This window comes from Diceros bicornis, chromosome 12 (assembly GCF_020826845.1).
Source record: "Diceros bicornis minor isolate mBicDic1 chromosome 12, mDicBic1.mat.cur, whole genome shotgun sequence".
In the NCBI taxonomy this organism is placed as follows: domain Eukaryota; kingdom Metazoa; phylum Chordata; class Mammalia; order Perissodactyla; family Rhinocerotidae; genus Diceros; species Diceros bicornis.
In genome coordinates this window covers 21,399,218-21,424,182 of record NC_080751.1, presented here as the reverse complement: position 1 = coordinate 21,424,182, position 24,965 = coordinate 21,399,218, and the positions used below count along the sequence as shown (strand labels likewise).

General features: G+C 37.2%; 1 protein-coding gene across 2 annotated transcripts in view; it reads left to right on the top strand.

Annotated features, from left to right (window-relative positions):
* MEIS1 (Meis homeobox 1) overlaps positions 1-24,965 on the top strand; it is a 130,328-nt gene that overhangs the window by 98,998 nt on the left and 6,365 nt on the right. For both annotated transcript variants that reach the window (XM_058551075.1, XM_058551076.1), the window contains exon 9: positions 7,944-8,020. In XM_058551075.1, the coding sequence (XP_058407058.1) occupies positions 7,944-8,020 (77 nt within the window). The remainder of the gene's footprint in view (positions 1-7,943; positions 8,021-24,965) is intronic.

Below are 24,965 nucleotides of genomic sequence, written 5' to 3'. Positions count from 1 at the left end.
GTATAAAAGTTGTGCCTACCTCATAAGATTTTGTGAGTATTAAATGAGTTAATACACGTGAAGTATTTGGAACAATGGCTGGTACATCCTCACTTCTTAATACATGTTACCATTGCTATTTCCACCACTCTTAGTAATGCTACTAAGCTCCTATTAATAAAGTCTCTGTGGGTGGATGCTGGAGGGAGAGTGTGGGGTAAGATTCTTGTGAACTACCTTTCACCTCACAGCTCCATCCCTGCCCCTTGATCTTTGCCTCCAGGGCAGAAGCAGTGGGGATGCAGTTGCGGGTGGTGGGTAGGAGAGCAGCAACTCTCTCCTGGATCGAGGCTGTTAAAACTGCAGAGAAACATTCACTCACTGCTTACTGCAGTTAATAACTTAGTTCATGCTCCATTATAATATATTTTTGGTTTAACAATGTAGCTTAAAAAAGGGAATGGGGACATGGGAAAGAACCATCAATGGGAGTTGGAGCCAAGTGGAGAAACTCAGGAGAGAGCAGACCTGGCCCCAGAACTAAGTAGCTGTGAGCTGTTGGGCACGTTTTTTGACCTGGCCAAGCCTCAGCTTCCTCATCTGTGAAACGGAGCACAGCAGTCCCTATGCCTGGGGGGCCCCAAGAGGACACGAGATAATGCATGCAGTGTGTTTGCCCTGCTGACGAACAGTAAGAGTTCCAATGAGCTAGTATTATTTAAAACAACTCAAAGAGGACACAAAAGTGAAGCATCAGTTTTGTTCCCCATGCTTGTCCTCATCCCACCCCCACTCCTCCCACCCTGTTTTCTTATTGGCCTTTTTGTGTTTCCTTTTATAGCCATTGTCTTCTACTAAGAGAATCAATATTCAGGGAGTTCATTAATAATCATAACTGTTCAAAATAATTTTAGCCCTCTTCATGAATTTTAATACTTTTAAGAGGAGGATATAAGTAATTGCTAATTTAGAGTCTAAATTTTTTGCTTTAATGCAAACAAATACTTAGAAAAACTCCTGTAACATATATATAGCTGATAAAGAATAGATCTAAACACTGTTATTATTGTAGAATTGCAAGCGACTTTAAAAAAAATTCCCAACACAAAGGACTATGAAATCCCTTAATATAAGTATCCATCCTTTTTATTTAGTGTTTTTATTTTATATTTAATTGATATTTACAAGAAATTAAAAGATCAGATAGGTGAAACAGGCAAGGCATTGTAGTATTGGCCTCTTATGATTGAATATAAAACAAATGTTTTTCACTGCTATGCATTAGAAAGATAGTCCCCTTAGTGCAAAACTAAAGATGGCTATGAAATATTACCCAGTGTTCAACTTTTCCTTTCACACTTAAGTCATTTTCGTGTGATAAGATCAAGTTTAGAGATTCCCACCTGTTTTTCCTACCTGCACACCTCCACTAGCAACTCCTTATGACTGCTGCTGGAGATGCAAGAAATCGGAGGGACTGTCTGGGAAATAGCTTGACTGGGCTTCAGAAAAACGAAGGGCCGAACAATCAATGGAGCACGTTTAGTCTGAGCAACTAGGCCATCCGGGAGCGTTAGTGGAGAATTAAGACAGCAGGTCGAAATCCTGTGACTTCACTGATGATGCTCCAAACGTTTTTGGCTTCTTATCCAGGACTGACACCCCCGTTCTTTTGATTCCAGCCTGTGTGAGGATGCAGGACTCCGCTACTATGCATTCAGACTATGTTCTTCGACTGCACAGTGCACTGCTTTTGTAATGCAAATAGGAGGCAAAAAGTGTCTCTTTGATAATGTGCAGTCAGAAGACAAAAAAGCATTCACTGAAACAGTAAAACTAATTCATAAAGCTGGAAGACAATAGGGAAGCATTATGGATTTTTTTTTAAGGAAAAAAGTATCCTAGATCAATGTAATTGTCACAGTGTAAGCTATTCACAGTCAATGCATAAGGGGAAAATGGCTGCAAGTTTATTTAAAGTGGGAGAAGTTTTTATAGGCAAAAAAAAGATTATGTTAAACAAAGATAAATATATTTGGTTAGCAAGTATCTGCTTATCCTCTTAGAGGTCACATATATAGCTGGTTATTTTAATTTAGATCCACAATATTCCCCGTAGTGACAAAAACTCGTAGAAGTTTTAAAAGAACACAGAGATCTAATGGTTAAAAGCCATATGGTAGATTTTTTTTTTTTTTCTTTAAAGGGAGTATCTCTCCATCACATACCAGAGTTTAGCTCAAGGTCAACTTATATTAATGCATTAAACTTAGCTGTGGAGGAGGCAAAGGGCTGAAGGAAAAAGGATAAAAGAAGTTCCAAAATTGTTCTTCCAACATATTCAGCCAAGCAACAGAACATTGCCTTGATAAGGGTTATATCGGACAGTTGCCATAATTCCTCCTGTTAGATCAGCTCCCCCGGTACCTATTCCCATACCTTTTAAAGTATAGCATGTAACATTTTGCTTGAAAATTGCTTCCACCTCTATTGCTTTGTTATAGCTGTTTTGCAGTTTCGGTATAGAGGCAGTTCTGTGTCACGAGAAATTACTAATCTGAGGCTTGAGAAGGGGCAGCATAGCCTTCCATTATCTCACCAGCGAGCTCTGTACAGGATTATTTTCAAATTTTCTGCTGCCATTACAATGTGTTGTTAGAGTGGGCAAGCCAGTGAGGGAGGGAACGTTATTGAAACTTGGTTACCAGGGTAGATAAGATAAAGTTCATCACTGTCTTGGCATCCACATTTGCAGTCAGGGGTGGAAAATTTGATGAAAGGAATACACTTGGTCAAGGATGTCGTTAAGATATAAGGCTGGACATTTTCCATCTGTGTGTCCTGAAGAGTTTCTTTTTTCCCATTGATGCTCATCTCAAAGAGCCTGCTTGATTGTTTAAATAAATGTTTTCTTCCGATGTGTTGTAAACTTGTAAATACCAGCCAACCAGCATCAGAACGCCCCTCCCATCCCAACCTCAAGAAATAAAATTGGATTTGTGCAGAGATAACTTTCTTTAGAAAGTTGCCATTTTCTTTCTGTCACTTTCTATGCTTCGGGGCTGGTAAAATGACAGTTCAGACTTAACTTTTATGTAAGCTATTTTTAGATTTTTTTCAGACATCCTTTACCTGTTTCTATGACACAGGACACATACTCTAGGGATCATTTTATTCTTTGATGGGGTTATTAAGCAATCACTGCCATACTAGGTCATTATTAGAAGTTGAACTGCAGATCCAGAAGCACAGGAAGAGTGGCAAACTGCTTATATTTCAGCAAGAGACTTATTCTGGAACGGAAAAGCCAGGGCGTTGATTATTGAAATATGGATGATCATTTTGTGAGTTATTTCCTTAAGCTGGCGTTCCACTGCCCACAAGCCACTTATTTTCCCTTTGAGTCTAGCATCTCTTCTCTCCCCAGCAAGGCTGGCCTAATACATGTGAGCAGGTTTAATGCTGAAAGGGAGGGTCAGCTTTACCCATACATAATCACTGTTTTATGGCTTTCATTCGTTCCCGAGGTGTTAATGCAGATCAAATGGGAAACACTCGAGAAAGAACCCTTGCAGCTACTGCACTGCTGAGCTCTCCCGTCTCAATCGTTAATTCTTATTGTAAGATCTAAAGGTAATTTTGTTTGCTCTCTTAATGCGTTACGGTTCTCCCAGGGGCCCTTGCATATCCTTTCTCAAATTCCCGTCTTGATCAATTGTTTGCAAATAATTAAGCTTTTAAGAGATAATGGCATGAGGCTAATGTACACAACAAAAGCAAGGTCTCCTGTCACTGTCTATTGGACTGGTCAAATTTGCTTTGATATCCCAAAGTGATTAGGTTGATTGGTATATCTGGCAAGCGCAATCCGTCTTTCCTTCACAAGAACCTACTGATCTTTCTTAAACTAGTGCCCTTGCCTTTTAGGTGCCATCACAGCGAAGGTGGTCAGGGGAACGGCAAGGGGTGACCTAGGCCCTTAGTTGCGATGGTTTGGAATGCATTTCCCATTTCTTCCTGACATGGCACTTCTCTTTATCTCTTTCATAAAATGAAGTCTACCTTTGCCCATCTCATGCCCTCACTAGCCCTGTGGGTAGAAGGCAACAGGGCTTTGAGTGTTTTTAAAGCAGCCTTGCCTGTAGTCTGTTGGGTTTTTGTCAAGTCATATATTTTTAAGTCTACAAAGGAATAACTCATACTGTCCACACAAAGCTTATCTAGTAAAGATGCATAGAATTTAAAATATTTAAACATCAGATTTCAGTTAAAAAGCCTACTTCTTTGTGAATTTTCGGCTGACTCTGGATTAACTACCTAAAGTCATGGCTTTCATGTGATTCTAGCAATTACAGAGTTTTTTCAGGGGGTTGAAAGTTTGCGGGACACCAAGCCAAGAACTATGACAAAAAGAAAAACATTCAGTTGACCTACCGTAGACAGGTTTAGGAATTTTGTTGATACTGTTTTCCCCCCTTAACAATGACCAGATTATTATGACATTTAATTTTGTCCAGGCTCATTCATTTCTATTAAAAAAAATATATCCTGAACAACTGAAAATTATTTAATGGAGACAGAGTGCTGGGTCTCCATAGCTTGAGGCTGCCTAGCAATTATGCTGCATGAAATTAGACACAGTTTGTTCCAATTACTTAAAATCAGATCACATGAAAAGTGACAGAGGCAAAAAAAGGGGAGAACGTTCTCATTTTATGATATTTAAATTATGAAATCAGAAACTGCATGATGTGAAGAAAAAATCTAAATTTGCACTGAAATTTTGAGGGCCATCTGATTGCTCTTTGAAGCTGTAATGATTCAGGTAATTTTAATGATCCAAAGAGATTTTCCTGACACCACTTGTATAAATGTGCATTCTGTTTGCTTTATAAGAATGGATGTAAAACTTGCTCACAAACAGGCATGCAAAAATACTCTTGAAAACACAGCACAAATAAATGACTGTGACAATTCTCAATTTTCAGAGTAACTAAAGGTAAATGGCATAAATATTAATTTTTATCCAGTTCTGGTCATAATATTAAGACACAACTAACAAGGAAGGGCAATAGGTCTTGCCATCCAGCTGTAGTGAAAAGAGACTGTTGACATATTTGTTAATTCTACCGAAAATCACTGCAAGAGATTTCCATAGGACCTGCAAAACCGTAAGCAAATAAAATTACAGAAAATGTTGTAGATTGGAAACGACCTGTGTACATCAGTTTAATTTTATATGGCAATTGGTGCCAACAACTGGATGCTAAAATTTGCATATTTCAAAATCAGGCTTCTATTCTGGAAGAATTGCTAGCCTGGGTAGCCTTTAACTTTGATGGATCTTGGAATTCCAGATGACAAAATTGAGGATTAGAAAAGTTGTCCTTTTTTCAAAGTCTCATAGTCGTGGAGTGGTGGCATAATTTATACCATCTAATAGGGTCGTGTATACCTATGTACAATTCTTCAACTCGTGTAGACATAAAACTACTATTTATCAAACCTTAAAATTCAGTATTCTATTCATAGGATAAGAAATTCATTTGGTTTGCATTGTGTGACAAAGCTTTCTGCAGTGGGAGTTATGTTTTAAACCTTAGGGTAGTGGATTGCTTCTAGCAATGATGAGATTTTGGTTGTGATGACTGTCATTATGTTGAATAGGGTGATTGTCACCTATGATCTTAGCCTATTACGAGGTTTATATACTTTTATTTGAAAAAAGTGGATTAACATCGCTTTTAGGAATGAAGTAAGGGAAAGTACTGTTGTGGATCTCAAATTGGGTTGTTTATACTTCCTGTGGGCTTGGAAAAAATTTTTATTATACATTTTGATGTTGCATCTGAGTGGAGAGCATCAGTGTATTATGGCAAGCCATAGCCATTCCTTTGTTCCACAAATATTTACTGATTTCCTGTTACTTCCTGGGTTTGGCGGATGGTGAACGAGAAAGATACAGATTTCAGAGTTGCTAACTGAGTGGGAAGAGACACAACAACAGGGAAACAAATGATCAGAACAGGTGTTTCAGGGAGCTGATGCTTGCTGTTAGGGAAAAAAGAAAAAGACTGATGTAATAGTGATAAGGTAGGCTGGTGGAGAGTGAGAAAGGCTTGGCATTGGAGCTGAGACCTGAAAGTGACATTGGAACAGGAGACTGAGTGGTAGGGACAAGGCCTGGCATGTTCAAAGAGCAGAAAGGAGGCGTGTGTGGCTGGGCAGAGGGGTGGGGTGGAGATGAGGAGAAGTCCGAGAGGTGGGCAGGGCTGGATGGTGGCTAGCCTTGCAAGCCGTAGTAAGCAGTCTGGAGGTTTTTGAGCAGCGGACATGATTAGAGATTATGAAAGGCGTTTGCCACATCCCTGGGTCATGGTGAGGCTTAGATACTGGAAGGGAAGCAGGAAATATCACAGAGTCATGTCACTGCTGACCATGCCTTCCCCTGGCTAGTTTCCTCACCTGTAAAACAGGAGGGACAATAGATTCCATTTATGTCCCTCAAAGGGGTATAATGAGGATTAATTACCATCCTGTCTGTAATATATTTGGAGCTCTTTAGAGAAAGCACTATATTCCATGAAAGCAAAGCCTTATTCTAATTGTGTATTTATTGATTAAGTGACAATCAAAGACAATGCTTATGGGAAAAATTGCTACATCTCTGCTCTCCACAAATGAATCCCATGCGTATAGATATAGAACATATTTAAACTTATATATAAGAGCGTTGAAGTGGTCATTAACGAGCCTTCTTAGCATCTAATCAGACATTGTTAATGAGATTAAAAGCTATGTTAATTAACATTTGATAGACCAGAATTTAGTTTCCAATGGCACAAATAGTTAAATTGAGAGTTGGGGGTGCCCTTTCCCATTCATAAAAGAATAGAAGGTTGACTATCAGAACAATTTTTATCCTGGCAGAATTTATTGGGATACAGTGATTCAAAATAGCCAATGTCTCCATAAATGGAAACCATGTCCTCAGCTCCTCTCCCAGTCTTTAGAAATGTATATTTCAAATTTAGCTATAGTTGACTATTGAACAGAAGGTATTTGTGCCAAAACTGGTTTCAGTAGAATTATAAACATTCTTAGAAGAAGGTATGGATTTCATTTTATTATCTAATCCCGAAATACTTTTTTATCCCCTCTAACTCATGAGGAACATAGCTGGGCTTGTTCTTAGCATGCAAAATATGCTGGTCTTTGACCTTATATTGGCCTGTGGTCAGAATCCCAGCATGTGTTGACATTCAGATATGGAAACTAACTTTGTTTGAATTTCGTTTGTTTGTGCTTTGCAGAAGAGCTAAAATGAATAGTGGTTTAAAAAAATACACCCACTTTAATTTGATATTTGTATCTGGCAATATGGTGTTTTGGAGGGAGAAGGTCATAACAAGGTGCTTAACTCCTGGGAACCTCAGCTGAGATTCTTGGTCCAAATGATTCAGCTTTAGAAATCCATGGTTTTATAAAAATATTACATCAAGGTGGTACACTTTTATATGGTCAAAAAGGGCTTGTCCTTATTTTAATCCTATAAAATACAGTAAAGATCATATTAAACTTTTTGTGTTTGCAACAAATAAACCTGTTAAAGGGTAAACTCAGTATCAAGGTTCTGCAAGTATCCTAAGTAGCTATTTATACACTTCACTAATCTTTGTAATTGGCTTGTCTTTTACTGCCATTAATTAGATGATGTAGTATTCCATTAATAAGAGTGACACACCTCAGCATTTTTACCTTTAATTATAGACTTCACTAGACACTTAAATTATTGACAAAATAGCCTAAATATTGCCTCATGTGCATGTATCTTTTTTTTTTACAGAGCATATGTGTTTATTATTGACTCCCTAGCCCCTAGCATTGCACTTTATATGTGATATGCAAGACATTATCGGTTCAAAGTATATGTGCATTCACCCATCTTTTTTGTTCTCTTTCAGCACCCATACCCTTCTGAAGAACAGAAAAAGCAGTTGGCACAAGACACGGGACTCACTATCCTTCAAGTGAACAATTGGTAAGTAATTTGGCTTTGTGTTTATACACAATCTGCTTCCCCCTCTGGCAACCTGCAGCTAATGTTTTGCATTAAGAAGACACACCCAGTTGTCACTGTTTTCCCTGGTGGCTTGTCGATGCAAAGGAGAAAACAAACTGTGGACTGATAGGTTGAGAGCACTTGCCAGAATGGAAAAGAACCATTGTATTGCTTTCCCCCTCTATAAATTAACAAAATTTTGGTATGGTATAAGTAAGTGTTTAATTCACATTCACTATGGCTCTGTAAATCTCTCTCTCTGGCTTTTTTTTTACCCTTCAGGATAAGGGATAGAAAGAGTGGTATCACCCTATTTTCTATGAAACAAGAAAATCCACTATCACATACCAGTCAGGTTTGAAATTCATTGAATAAATTCAGTTAGATTTTGTTAGGGCTCTGCATTCAAGGAGTCTCTCCTTTCCTCTTATCTCTCTTCTGATGAAAAGGAAAAATTATTTACGTTTCTACTTTGAAGCTATTCAAAACTTGATGTATCTCTGGGCTATGCAATATTGTTTCTAAATAAATGTGTAAATTCCTGATTTGGGGGGAAGCTGAGATTACGGACCAAGAACCAGCCAAGAATCTTCTGACTTAATGTACGGCGGTGTGGCAACGAGGCTTTGAGAAAGTATGATTTATTAGCCTTTGTGAGTGTGCTGAAAGCCGGGTTCATATAATCACTGAGAGCTAGTGTCATATTTGAAAGGTATCGAAATCCGATATCCTCTAAAACTAAGTGTATCTAATTAATTGTCCTAATATTTTTAGATTAGTGTTTATGATGGGGAAACTTTATCCTCTTTGAAGTAAGATCCAGAAAGGGCCCAAAGCCTGGTTGAAGAAAGGGGAGAACTGGGAATGCCAGTTTGCAGACAGAAGTATTTCTTTCTGTTCAATAAGTGTCAAAGATTAATATTACAGAATCTCTGATTACATGGCCTAATCCATTTTGGTGAATAAATTTGTTCTTGATGTCCATTGCACCTACATTAACAGACTCGTCTCTGTTAGAGAGCCTGGGAGCCTTTGGGAGAGATTTCAGATATATTAAACTCCATTACAGAAAATGTAATTTCTGTCAATATAATCCCATGTATTCTTCAATTTAGTATTTTACAGATAACAAGCTACTTACAATATATTTGCCTTTGGAGGATTAATTTACAAAGTGCACTATCTGCAAGACACAGACAGACTCACATAAGCATTGCTTGTAAGGGTTATCAATTTCTGTGACCCTCCCGCAGCCCAGAGAGATCAATTTTTGCAGTCCTTTGAATCAAGTGGATAGGGTTGGAATGGAAGACATGCTATATCTAAATGTTACCAGGAACGGTGTCACTGCTGAGATTTTTTTGTTTGCTTGTTTTTACCTACCACTGTATCTTAATTTTCAAAACTGTTGATTGTACATATTTGAACTTAGTCTTTCAAATTGTTCTGGATGATATTAGAAGGTAGACCATCAATTTTGCTTGTCCACCTAAATTCATATATATTTTCAAAGTTAAACAGATAGTGAGGCAATTTGAATACAATGGGGGCTCTACAAATGTATTTCCCTGGGAAATGTTCCCATTTGAGGGCCAAGGAGTGGCAGAGCGAGCTCTAATTAAGGAAAGCAAAGCACTGCCACATGGGTGATCTATCACACGTGCCATCTCTCTTCCTCCTCAGGGTTGCTAGCAAATTCCGTCCATAAACATTGTTACCAGAGAACGGATTCCAATACGGATTCAAAAAGTTGCTTTCCACAGGTGGACAAACTTATGAGATGTTTCCTGTGGATGCTGGGGCAGGCAGGCATTCCTGTGACACCAAGCAGTCTGCAATTGTCATTTTCCTAGATTCTATGCCGTCAGTGATAGCAATTCGACTTCCTCTGTTTTGCAATTAGAAGAGAAAAAAAGGACCTTTAAAAAAGTTTTAATACATACCCTATAATAATTTTTCAAAGTATATGCAGATTTTACCCTAAATTTCACAATGATATCCAATCCTGCACAGGTCCATAGCTTAAAAATCACTTTTACTTAGTTACGTGGGATGTAAACTTAATTCTGTTCTCACCTGGCACTGTGTGCTGTGCGTGCATTCTCTCTACTTCTCTATGGACTTAGATGTGACTTTTGCTTGCACTTCATTGCTTTGCATTTGGCAACTGTTTCAACTCTAACAACTTTGTTGGTCATAGACAATTTTCCTCAAGTAACTGAAAGTTGTAAAAGAGATTGTTTCTCTTAAGTTTGATGAACAATGACATTCTCAAGTTTGAGTTTTTAACGGTTTATTAATTTTCATCTAAACCTTCTCCTTTTAAGGGGCTGATAATAGATTTCTTTTCCTTTAGGCTTTGAGTAGGAAATATGATACAAAAATGGGGAAACCCAGATGGTACCATATTGAAACTAAAGATGTCAGAGAATCTGAAACTGTGGCATACTTGGAGACTAAAAAGCAGCATAACCACTAAGTGGTTTTCATTTTACTTTGTCGGAATAAAAAACTACAGAAAGCATTTTTGAGAGCTTGTAAACATTTTTCCTGTATTGAGCATTAAGCCCAAGGTACATTCTTCCAGAAACAATAATTAAAAGAAAAATCTTATCAGTATTTTAGCATTTCCCCTTCACTTCATTTAGCCACAACATTTAAAGCTGTGTGTCTTCCTCCTGGGATTTCTTAAAACTTGTTAACACACATGTACATTTTGTATGAACGATGAGTCACTGTTGAAGAGATTTAATAAAATGCTGAAGGGCAGGTTGGGTGTAGATCAGTCATAATTATTGGCAGCAACATAGTGTATTGAAATACACAATATGAAAGTGAAAAATATAAACTCATGTCTAGCTGTTAGCTTGTCATAGAAACTCTGGCCGATGCAGCTTTAAGTTCTGACTGAAAAATGAGATGAGAAAAGTGTGGTGCATTGTAATGGTTCTTTCATTCCGTTGCTGAACGAATTTTACACTTCTTTAATTGGCGTAAGTGATATATACTACCCTCCTTGGCTAACTAAGGCCAAAGCAGATGGGGTTTAGGAGGAGAAGAGACAACAGGGAGAATTTAAATGTAAAACAAGACAGAGTTGATTAATTAAGAGAAAATTTGGATTAAAAGAAATAACTGTTCTAACTCTTACATTTGGTCTGCTTGTCGGAATGAAAAGAGAGACGAGGAATCTTAAAATGGTTGGTATTAGTACTTATAGGGATTGGACCCTGGGGTGGAATGTGAAATTTATTAGATGAGACGTCATAGGACAAGTCTATGCCAATAAATTTTTTGAGAATTGAGGCAATTGTGTAAATAATTATGCAAAAAATAAAATATTTTTACCTAAATTATTTAAGTATTTGAGGTAACTGCATGTTATTTTAAAAAATCAGCTTCCATAACTAATTGCTGAAATATTTCAATCTAGCATGCTGTGGGGTAGACTTAGATTTACAGCATAATGATTTCTGAAATATAATATGTGCTGTAAATATATGTATTCTTCTTCCTTTGCTCTCTCACTCCCAGTTATGATTTGATGCAAAAATCATAAATAACAACATTTGGGACTTTTGTCTCTCTTCTTTCATTGTTGTCGTGGTTGTGACAAATACTTCTGTTATATCAGCAGTGAAAACATTACTAATATGTTGAATGTTTTAGTCACTTAAGCAGAAACTTCTCAAATTTTGAGATTAGATGGTTATTTAGGTCTTTAAATATCTAGGTAGAACTTTACAGAAAGTACATACACACACACAAAGTCAATACTCAGTTCTTTTTTCTCCTAAATACACCAACTTGATTGATTATTTATTTATTTATCTATTTTGGTGAGGAAGATTGGCCCTGACCTAACATCTGTCGCCAATCCTCCTCTTTTTGCTGAGGAAGATTGGCCCTGGACTAACATCCATGCCCATCTTCCTCTACTTTATATGGGACGCCGCCACAGCATGGCTTGATAAGTGGTGCATATGTCCGCACCCGGGATACGAACCTGTGAACCCTGGGCCGCCGAAGCGGAGCGCTCAAACTTAACCACTACGCCACCAGGCTGGCCCCTCAACTTGATTTTTTTATATTGAAAATGTGAGTGTGGAATGGTCAAAGAAAAACTCCCTTCTATGTTTTCCCCACAGTGTTGCAGACCTGGCAATTCTGTGTGACGACAGCTTGCGCCTATGAGTGTATCTTACTTGCTGGATGACACAGACACATCCTGCCTCAGCAGAGTTCTAGCATAGGATATACTGAATAAATTTTACAGTTTCTTTGTTTACTACTTTTCATCCAAACACTTTCCCATTAAGGCCTAATGTTAAATGATTATACCTTTATCCTCTGAGAAGGCAAGATGGATTTTAGGTGCAAAATATATAGTGTATGTGAAATACGGTATGTATGTGGAAAGAAAAGTCACTCTCCATCAATAGGGTGCATAAAATTCTGGGGAGCATCCCAACAACTGAGGTGACTTTACAGAACGAGTGCAGCTCTACGGTTCTCAGATTTAGTACACACACCAGATTTTCCTAGTTACTTCATTTATTGCCTTCAAAACTGCAAAGCATTCAGGCATCACTTCCCATTTATTATTAGTAGGGGAAAAAGTATGTTATCCTTAGAGATTTATGCTGCTGGCAGGTAAAAATGTAAACTTATTTTTAAAAAATAGGATCTCCCTTATTATAACAAACAGATTCAACTGTTAAAGGTCAGGTTTCTTTCTGAGTTATGGTAATAATGTAGTAAATACTTTTATAAGTAATCAAAGATTCTATAAATACAGGTACCTGTGTAGATGTAAATGTTAAAACATTCACAAATTATCCTTTCAACTTCTGTGATCTAAAAATCAATAGGGGGTCATAGGGTTTCATAGCATTACTCTGCTTTTTCTTCCAACATAATTTAATAATACATTTTACAGATGTTGTTTAAACATTAGGCACAGATTGTTTTGTCAATAAAGCTAAACAGAGGCATGACACAAAAGTAAGGAAACAGATGTAAAAAAACAGTGTGCCATGCAAGAAGCACTGGGTCATTTGTTTGTGATTCAACTACAAAATGAAAGTACAAAGTGTCTGGTGATTTTCCTTGCCTGGGAATCACCTAGGGATGGGACAACTTCACACGCACAGGTAATTTTATTAAGCAGGTGGTTAACTTTTTCCCTTGAGAATTTAAGTGTAACCTGCATTTAAGGTAGACTTCCTAATTGATCAATGGAGTAACAAGTGCAGTATTTTTAAAACGGGAAGGAGAAATATAAATAGAATAACTCTGCAGCACGTTTCAGAATGGGTTGTTGTTCTCTCAGCCACAGTTAATTGCTACGCTTTTCACAGTGAGTGTCAATTCTAATAATATTACCTTTACAGGCGCTTACTCTGGGCTTAGATTATAGCAATCAGTAATACTCACTAGATAAAATACTGTCTAGTTGCTCATAAGATAATATTGAAATCAGTCAAAAAATGTTTAGCTTGCATATTGCCTGAGACAGAGCTGGCGAGGTGCCAGGCAGGCAGGGTATTATTAGGAAAGCTGAGCAAATAGCTCGAAGGGAAAAGAGCTGTGAATGTAGAAACCTTCAGGTATTGTCATGTCAGAGAATCTTAGGAGTTCAACAGAGACACTGTTTTTGTCTGCAGATTTTAAAAATTTCCAACAAACAATCCTCTTTGAAAACGACTCCTCAGTCTGTTAAGTATACCTTGTTGGAAGTTTTACACCATAAGTTTACTCAGAGCTTTCCCCTGCTGTGTTAAATCACGTCCTTAATACTGTGAAAGATGGAAACCCCTTATGAATGGGTAGGTGTTGGCCCAGTGCGCTGGATGGAAAAACCCTGACCCTTCTACCACGGGACCCTGAGTCTAGTTGAGAAGAGAAATAGGAAGGTGTGGGATGTAGGAAGGTAGATTTGAAAGTCCAAATACTGTTTTGTGTAACCCCTGTTTCTCTTCCAGCCAGCATTCAGATAGTTTCTGAGCTTTTCAGGACAACACAAGAGTGTGATGCTTGAAGCTGAGTGTCGGTACAACCTGAGGAAGTTTTTTCAGGACCACTTAGGGTTGGGGTTTGAGTGAGGCCCAGAACGGAGTGAGGTGGGAGGCTGATTTATCCATCGTGGACCCAATGCTTCTGAATATCTGTAATAGTTTTCAAGGCAGTCAAACCAGTGACCTGGTGGTTGACTTGGAACATGGTGTGTAGGTGAGCAGGATTTGTTGCAAGACCTAATTAAGCCAGATTTGTTGTTTACAGTGTTTTGGCACAAGTGTCTGGTCAGAGAAATGGAACGAACTCCTTGTATGTCATGCAGCCTGGCAGAGCAGGACTTGACTCCCATTTACTTGAGGAGAGCTTGGGAAGTGAGGGGGCTGAGAGGCATCCTGGTCAAGGGGGAAGAGCCCTGGCACCCACAGGTGGCTAAGGAGCACGTTCCCCTGAAAGCCTCATGACAACATGCAATTTATACAGGGCAAGTAGGGGAGGGAATATGCAGGGGAAAGAACATCTGGAGCCAAAACATTTCACCTGTCATCCCCACTCCTCACCAACCAGATGTGTGCCCTTGATCAAGTCACTTTATCTCCATGGGCAACAGCTTCCTCTGCCTTAAATGGACAGGTAAGACGAATTAGTGAGACACTCAGCCTCTTCCAGCTCTAATATTCTAGACTATATTGTAATGTGAACCAAAGAGAAACAAGGCAAATATTCTGAAACCGACTCTGATTCCAGCTTTATGCTGGGAGTGGGGAAAGAACCCAGGTCCTTTGGTAAAGAGACAAACAGGAAGATTAATCAAAAAGTTATTACTTTTATTCATCTTAAATAAGCAAATCAAGCACTGTAAAATAAAAACTAGATGAAATTAAACATTATCACAAGACATGGAAAACATGTGTGCTGTCATTTTAGGATTCATAATAAAGATAAATCAGTTGATTTTAGCAGTGTGCTATGAGTCTATGAGGGGCATGACAGATAATAGGCTTGAAATTTCTGAAGTTATTGTACAGCAAAATTTGTTTTTTCCTCAGGCGTTCAATCTTTTTCTCTAGTAATTTTGTACATGACAAACTTTTTAGTGGGTGCATTAATAATCTATAAGTAATGGGTTGTCAGGTGTCAGTTAGATAAGATTAAAAGACTGTTTAAGCATTATCCGTTTGCTTCTTTGCTGGAGTTTTATAGGTCAGGAGAAATAACTTTTTGAATTGTAGTTGTATGCACATGTTAGTTTTTTTTCCCCCTCTCTCTCTCATTTGGCTCTCCTCCAGGTGTACGTGGAAGAACTCTATTACGTTACATAAATCCCGCCTGTAGAAGCAGATTTGAAACTCGCACTGTGTGAATCAAGGGGACAAATGTCTCAGCTGTGTTCTGTAAACTTATTTTAGTTTTGAAAATGTTACTCTTTTTCTTCTCAAAGGAAACTTTGTAAGGGGAACCAGCCTCAGCAGAGAGGGACATGGAAGCTTTAGCCATTAGCAGTTTCCTAGCAAGTCAGGTTTAGGTCTATTCTTGTCAAATCTGTCTTAAGTGTGTTTACATATAGTTTGCCTTTCTGGTATTTTCTGCTTGCACAGACCTGATCTCCACCTATTTTGTGTCAACAGTTGCTGAGGCTGGTGTTGGGTGATTAACCACTGAGCACTGAAGCACCGGGCTGTGCCCACAGAGACCCCCTCTCGGCTTTCACTTACATCATCATCTTGCTTCAGGCTGCGCCGACATAAAACAAACAGCATTTCTGAGTGGTTAAAAAGTCAGCCTGAAATATTAAAAAATGGGGCAAATGTTGCCTCCCTGTTGAATAGAACAATTTTCTCAAGAATGGAGTGAAGCCAGGGGCATGCGGGAAGGAAGTGTTTCTGAGGGCAAACGTTCTCTTGGATCCGGTCTGCGTTGCTCCAAAGGGTGAATACCCGGAGCTTTGTGTCGATGCTTAGGGTTTTGTTTAGCTCCTTTTTTATTTTTTAAAGGGAAGAAGAACATTACAAACAAAACAAACAAGTAAACAACGCCCTCCAATACAGTAGATACCTGTAACTTTGGCAAATATAGGGCAATCTCATTCAATGCTTTCAGAGTCCTTGATATTTTCCTCTTTATTTCCATTCTTAGGAGGCTTTTAAGCCTGAAACACTAATATGGGAAATAATTAACTCTATCGGGCTCTTGTCACCTGAACAATAACAAATAAACAAAACATCTTAATCTGTACCCATCCTTGAGAGCTTCTTTTTCCTTTTCACCCTCTTAACCAATGTGACTAAGGGACCTAATGCCTCACAAGATTAGATCTGATCACTGAAGAGCAGAAAAAATATTTCCTTTCTCAAACACATTAACTCTTTCAGGCCTGTGGGGATTATTGGTCTTGGGTTCCAAATGTAACTTAGCTCAAAAATGAATTTCCTGTCATTGGAGAGATCTGGCTTAATGTTGGTTAAGTCATTATTTTTCAAGAATAGTATATTGCCTAGGGATGGAATTAAATGCATCATGATTAAAAATATATATATTTAAGTTTTCAGTTTTTTCTACTTTAGGATGCTGATTTGAATGTAAACTAATAGTTTTGAGGGTTGCTGTCCTGTTGAAGGGCAGCTGCTGTGGTTGACTTTATTTGATCCCTAGTTTGGGTCAGAGTTCATATGTACTTGGAAAGGGCAGGGAGTAGGAGATGTTGAAAGCTAATGGAAAGAATTGTATGTGTCCAAAGATGTCAGGTCTCAGCCCCCATTGCTGGTCACCTGGCAGTACTGTTTACAGAAAGGAAAGAGTGATAGGTTATGGCAGGGTTTCCCATCCTCAGGGCCAAGCAGGGGCTGAGAGGGAGTGGGGGGCCAGAAAAGACATATTAGAATCATTCTGAGTGAATGTAGTATAAAAAAAAAAGCATATTGAGAATTAACTTTGATTTTAGTCATGCTATTTCTTTTGAAATTGCAAGTAACAAAGGGATATGAGATTTTGAAGTTTAACAAAAGGGAGCATGGATTAAAATTTTAGAAACATTGCTACAGAATGACAGAGTTCAAGTCCTGGATGAGATTTTATGCATCATTTGACAGATGAGGTTCAGGGCCTTACAATGTTATGCTGCTAATTAGAGGCAAGGGTGGGGCTGATTCCTAGTCCAATGCCTCTTGCATTCCACAATTATGTATTTATTTTTAACAGCTTTCTTGAGATATAACGTACATACCATGCAATGCACCCACTGAAAGTGTACAATTCAGTGGTTTTTAGTATGTTCACAGATACGTGCAACCATCTCCACTGTCAATTTTAGAACATATTCCCCACCTCAGAAAGAAACTCTGTACCCTTTGACTATTAGCCCTCCCCGCTCTGCCACTAATCTACTTTCTGTCTCTATAGTTTTGCCTATTCTGGACTTTTCACGTAAATGTGATCGTATAATACGTGGTCTTTTGTGACTAGCTTTCTTCACTTAGCATAATGCTTTCAAGTTTCTTTCAGGTTGTGGTATGTATCCTCAGTAGTTCATTCCTCTTTATGGCTGAATATGTTCCATTGTATGGATGTACCACATTTTGTTTATCCACTCATCAGTTGATAGACATTTGGGTTGTTTCCACCTTTTGCTGCTATAAGAATTCACACACAAGTTTTTGTACCATTAGGTGTTTTTGAGACTCGTAATGACAGTATCCCAACAAACCCCTGTCTTAGGTTTTACAATTTGCAAAGCACTTTTCATAAATATTAACTCACTTGATCATCACAGTTCCAGCACCTAAATACCACTCTGATCGCAGAACCTGTAAGTGGTAGTTTTCCTACTCAGATCTCATTCTCTTCTCACTAGATGCTGCTCTAACTCTCCTTGCCCTTGGCCAGTGTTTTGACTGTGATAATTATGAGTGATGTTCAAAGCAAAGGATAGCAACTCAGAAGTGAAATGTACATTCTCCAAACTTTCCCCATCGTGACTTAGATGGCAATAAGAATTTTTCAAAGATTTGACTAGTTCCAAGAGGCGATAATTTTGTTAGTTTTATTGTCCTCATTTGAAAGATTTTGTCATATATCTCCATAGAGGGATTTTTGCCTTTTAATACATGCGGTTCCGTTTGTATTTAAGGGCCTACAGATTATATATAGATATACATTATGTAGAGCTTCGGTTTCAAGCTTTACTAACTGAAACAGAAGTTACAGCGAACATTCCAAGGAATAGACACAGGCCTCCATTCAAGTCAAGTCATGTTCATTGTGCCATTCTGTAGCCTAATCTGTGACCAGATGCAAGTAGAAATCAACTAGATTTTGAGATCTCCTCCCTTGGCACGAATGGCGACTCCCTGCCTGGGAATTTTTTGGTTAGTGAAGGCTTGGGAGCTGAGGCAACTAAAGTGAAATTCTAGAGAAAGGAAAGAGCTGAGAGGAACTCCCAGATGGTGCTGGGATTCTATAACACCTTATGCATGCTGGGCCTGGTCACCATTCTAACGCAAGAGGGTTTCAGTTCCAATAATTCAGAGGGAATTCTATTAGGAAAAAAAGTGTATTTGATCATTAGGGTAGCCATACACCCCAACTGCCTAGGGCATTCATGGGTTATGCCTATTGCCCAGAATAATTAATAATAGTGTCCCTTTACTCCCAAAATGCCCCAGCTTAGATGCTAAATTATCTGGTTATCCTATTTATAATGGAGATTGGCAGAAAATTAATATTTGTTTTAAATAAATATATTTATTCTGTAACGTGTAGGGAATATTTCGTTAGATGCAATTTTATTGCCTTTTTGCGAATATAGGAAAATTAGAATTTATATGAGAAATGGTTCAGCTTAAGCCAAACAGACATATCTATCCTTTGAAGATATTACTATACCTATTTTAGCTTTTTCGTTAGTAAAGGAGGTTTTTCTATATTATCTTAGATTATCCTATTGCTTATACGTTGTGCTAATAATTTTAATGCCATATATCTTAAGCAAACCATTATTTTTCTTATATTTGTAAAGTTATGCAAACTCAAATATGGCAAATTGTCTGTCACGTTTAAGTAAATATTTTATGAATGCCATTTTGTTACCTACGCTTTATATGGATATTAGTCAATGGATACTTAAGATATTTTTATGTCAATGAATACTTAAGACATGTTTAACTGTTGGGTATTTCTTAAGATAGGTCTAGTGATATATCCCACAGTTCATTCCACTGAGTTTGGTGCTTAGGGCTTTAGTGATCTAGAAGTTAGCTGGTAGTAGCAAAAGAAATAGAGACCCCCACTAAGGGAGCCATTCTTGCTTTGAATTCAGGTCAGATTAAAGGATTTAGCAAGCTTATAATTTTTTAGAATAAAAGATCATTTTGCAATTTGCTTTCAAGGAAAACTTTCTGTAATCTATAACCAAGTGATGAGGTATTTGAAAGTTATTTCAACATCTAAAGTCCAAAATAATACGTGACTTTTGTTATTACTTTGCATTATAATTTTCAACTAATTTGTCATTTTTTTCATTAATTGCTTCGAAGAAAATTTTGTGTGTAATTAACTTCATCACTTGGTTTAGACAACTTCAGTTCTCTAAAAAGAAATTTGACAAATACACCCATCACTGCAAGAGAAGGGGAACCTTCTCAGACTGCTGATTGATGGGCTTATTGTGATTTGAGCGAATTCCAGTATTATGTTTCTAGAGTGGATGGAGAACAGAGCATGTGCTCCCTTCTCCCTTCCTGTCCAGCCACCTCCCCCACCCTCAGACACGCAGATGATGTATTGCAGTCCTAGAACTGTCGGATCCTGGAGGAGGTTGAGAAACTAGAAGAAGGTGCCAAAAACATGATTTCATAAGGTTTGACTTGAGATTGAGTCAACTTTCTTGAGCGTCTTAAAATCATGTTTCATGAAATTTTATTTCACAAAGAAAGGGAGTGTAGAAGGCTTGGACTCTGAAGACTACCAGTTACGGATCATTAAATCCAATAAGTAAATGTAAATCTAAAGTGAAGAATTCCAACAAAAGAATTTGAAGTTGATTTCTTGTTTGAAAGGATAGAGAGTTATTTGGGAGATAGCTAGAACTATTTCCTTGAAGGGTTTGTTTATAAAACTGGCCTTAAAGTTATTAGGAAATGCTGACTTTAAAAAATGTATTATATATAGTTTTATTTAAATGACTGTGATAAAGTTGAAATGCTACATCAAGGAAATTCATGGAATAGAAAAAAGGACAAAATTCTGGAATTCAGCAACTACTTTCCAATGTGAAATTGTATGTTTGAAGATTTTTCACAAGGCTTAATTCTATAAAAATATTTATAGGAATTACCTAAAATGAATTATATATCAATTGAGTATTATATTTGCATACTGTTTATTTTTAATTGAATAAAAAAGAGTGCATGCAGAAATCACCAGTACTTCTACTTGAAAATGCATGGTTTTAATTTTTATTATTATTTAAGTATGTCTGTAGGTATTCCTAACTATATCTAAATATTAATCAAAGATGACTATAATTAATACTTTCTTTAATGGATAGTATAGGTATAGAAGGCATTTTTACTAACATATCCTATGATTTAATGAAATCTTTTCTTAATACTTGATCACTTTAGCTTCTTGGGCAAAGGAGGGTATTGTAAAATAGTATTTCTCCAGACTTAGATAGGTACCTACCTTCCTGCTGACTATTCTCTTATGCCTAGTTGACAAGCAGCACTATGTGGATAACTGAGAGTCATGTCATTGTTTAGAAACGACAGCATTTTGATTTTATGTGATTCACCGAGCTGGCTGTGGCATGCTAAAGTGAAAAAATCATCAGTGAATAAGTAGAGGTAAGCACTGAGGAATAGAATTAATTGAGTAAAGGCGAAAATGCCATTTCTGAAAGTGAGCGAGTAGTTTTTCCTTACTTTTGTCAGTATTACAGAGAACCATACAAGAAGGACAAAGGATAGAAGAGTGTAGGACAAAGGCAAAGCCATGTGGAACACGTAGCATGTAGAACTGGGCAAATGTACCTTGTGTTTTGGTTCTGATGGATGCCCACTATGATCTTTCCACCCCTCCTGGTTCTCACGAAGAGGAAACCAAATTTAGGGATCTAGTTTTGTGAGAAGTAACCAGGAAAGGAGTGGAGGATAAGCGAAAGGACAAAGGTCAACTTTAGAAAGCTGTTCTACCAGATCTTGCTCAGAAAACTATTCAGGTATCCAAAGACTGAGAATGAAGGGAGATAGGTGGAATCAGCAGAATGAAAAAAATTAAAGTCTAATGATAAACAAACATGTAGGGGGCAAAGAAAAGAAAATAAAACAAAACTTCCTGTATTTCTTTTTAGCATAACTCAGGATTCATCTCCCATTCTCCTTGTCTGATTCCTATTTTAAAAAATGCAAAAAATAAAATTCAATTTTTAGATGATCCTGTATCTCAGATTTTTGAAGATTTTCCTCCTCTTTCAACCTCCCACTACTCCCCCTTATTAAGACTTGAGACACAAGAAATGTGTCTCTGTTTATTTTAACATAGAATAAAGCTATAAAGCCAATCCATTATCTTCCTTTCCTTTGTTAAACTTCTTGTTTTGAGAAAGCAGATAGTTGGGTCACAGGAAGAAATTCTAATCCATGATTCTATGAAAAAAGAAAATGTAAGAATTATTTCCCTAATTCAGTCATCTATCACCTACAGGGTGTCCAGTTCTTAAAAAGGATTTCACAGAAGAAAATTGAGTTTTCAAAGCAAAATGAGATTTAAAAATATATATATCTTGATGTTCAGAATGTAATATAGAAAGGTAAACAAGAGGTTTCCCAACCTTAAAGCTTACTTAACTAAAAAGTTTACCTTTTTAAATGCCCAATGCTACAGTCTATGAAACCAAGGTGTGAAACTATTTTAATGAGTAAGAAAAGCTGTCATGCTGTCATGTTTCCTGACATTATACATCTGAGTTTTAAGGGCTGTAATGTTTGGACGTAAATCGTAAAATTTTAAGTGTTTTCTGTTACATCTTTAAACCAACAAACTTTTTAAAGAAACCTTATCGATATGGAAAATTCTAAAGATTGTGTGTATTTCATGGATATGTTTTATCTTAAACTGTTTTGTGGTTGTTGGAGAATGTATTTTTTACTGTACATCAAAACTGGAATTTTGTTGTTTTTTATTTCTCTTCAAAAACACGGTTTCTTCTTACGTTCAAGCTCTAATATATATTTATGTATTCCTACATAAAAATAGATATATATTTGAACACACACACATATATGAGCTTAAAATAACTATTTTACTGATGCTTCTTGAGATGACAGTGTTTTAAGAAGGGAAGTAAGTTCACATAAAATCTAAAGGTCTTTTTTTGGTTCAGTGTTTAGAAAATTCTTGGTAATTTAGAATCTTCCACAATGGAAAGTAAAGCATTCTGTCACAAAAGCAGGGAGGATGAGACACAAGGTCAAAGGGCGTTTTAGAAACAAACAGCTGGACCAGTTTATTTAAACAGATACAGGATTGGGGGAACTGACCTCTGTTTGACTTATAGTAGGAGGAGCAAGAATGTCATTTTATTACTTTGCCCAGAAGGAAAATGTTTTTGTATCTGAATTCACCCCAAAGCCAACTAAACACATGGCTTTGCTGTATGTAGCATAATTCCAAAGAGAGTACATAAGATAGTCTAGGATAATGATAAAACACACTAAAGGGAATCAAATGTTGAGATGTTTTTAAGATTGAAAAGGTGATGTTGTTTTAAAAAATATTTTGTGATTTACTTAGTTATTTTCAGATAAAGATGTCCACCGTGACCCCAGATAATAATATAAGGGTTTCGTATAAGTATAGGAATTATACTTCAGTAACATTCTGAGAGCTTATTATGTCCGATGTGTATTGATGATCTTCATGATATTGAAAAAAATTTGTTTTAAATTAACGTTTTCAAAACTGAGAGGTTCCAAGTATACTTACTAATGCAGTCAAATAGTTCAGACAAAGTGATTAGGTGTTCTTTTAAATTTTTACTTTATTTAATGAAAGGATTTTTATTTTATTTAATGAAAGGATTCCCACCTTTATATCTACATATCCTATGGGTAGCCTACATCTGTGTTGTCAATAACAACAAATAGTTATTGCCACCAAAAGAGAAGCAAATAGCACCTAGCACCTGTGGGCCCTTAGGTAAGAGGCTGTGGTGAGGTATTTGCTCTCTACACGGGGACCAGAGCAGTTCTGGAATAACTGCATGTAGTGTTGTCCACTGAAGACCTTCAGAGAAACACAGACATATCTCAGCATACTGAGCAGAGTGGCCCAAGTGGTGCGTGGACTCCAAATCCTAGCAGAACTCATATTCTTGAAGGAACTTGTTAAGAATCATGGATGTTTAACCCAGGAAGAAGACGGGAGAAGCCTATGGGGCATGATGGCAATAGTTTAAATATTTGAAAGGTTATCCTGAAGAAGGGAGGTTAGAATTGTTTCAATTACCCCAAGGAGTTGTGCTGGTGAAAGGATTTTAGATCAAGTAAGGCAGAACCTTCTAAACGTTGCCTTGTCCATAGATGGAGTGGGCTCTCAGGTAAGGTGTCGAGTGCTGTATTAGAAACAGCCCAGCAGAGGCTACCCGTGGGGGGCTTATAAGAGAGGAGATTCATGTCAGTGACCAAGCTAGGCAACGGTTAAAGCCCTTTCTAAACCTGAGGTGTGATTTTTCTATGAGTCCATGGGTTTAATAGTCATGGATTCAAACCTGATTTGGTTATTATGAACCGATCTTTGGAAATCTGAATGTATAGGTGTGAAGGAGGCAAGCTTTGGAATACAGATAACTCAAGTCGCTGATCTTCTTATGCGTAGCCATATCTTTGTCTGTATACAAAGAATACAGTCATCAAAATCCCCAATCTACAAAATGTTCAGTCATGCTTATTCCCAGACTCAACAGTAGGGTTGTTGCCAGTGGTGACTGTCTCAAAACCAGTTCATTTTTAGATATCTATTTAGTCTGGAATATTCTAGATGGGTGGCACAGTAGTGGCCATGCTCTGGTCAGTACGTTAGTGAGGGGGTGTTTGCAATGCTTTGCCAGCTGTGTGTCATCCAGCAAATTATTAACATCTCTTGGGTAACATGTGACCTCAAATAAGTCACTTAATTTTTCTGTGCCTTGGCTTCTCATCTATTAAAGAGCACTCTTCCTATTTTTAGATAAATAGTACAAATCATATCCATAAAATATTATGTTTTTAAAAGGACTTTAATAAAGAGTTATCAGACAGAATTCCTCTGGTAGAAGAGCCTGCAGATTATGCACAGTACCATAGATAAAGAGCTGCTTTTCGATATCTTACCTATGTTAGTTACTATGAAAATTACTTTTAGTATATGCAGAATATTAATATTAAATAATTTTCTAATTGGTCATGCAGTGAAGGCAGCTAATGAAAAAGCAGATTTTTTTTTTCATTTTAATTGGTTATTTCACGTGGCGTTTGTGTTACACCTGTGCTTATAATGAGAATGGAGAATTAATCTAACCTTCTGCTCACATGATTCCAATTTTCATGGTTTATACAAGATAATGATAACCTGATTTGCAACACAATTTGTTGTAGATCTGTGTTTTAAGTATTTTTATTAGCAGTTCAGGGACTTCATATATAAGAACTGATATAATATATATTGCCAATAAGAGCTAGCACCGACAATGTCCTTTTAGTTAGATTACACTTTCATTATTTATTTTAATTACTTCTCAGATAATGAAAGAACATAAGGATATAGAATATTGAGAATCTTAAAATGTCATGGAGTATGCATTTTTATTTTAAAAACCTGTCCCTGTCTGTTTAATGGTTGGTTTTTAGGAACTATTTTCCTTCCTGAAATGGGC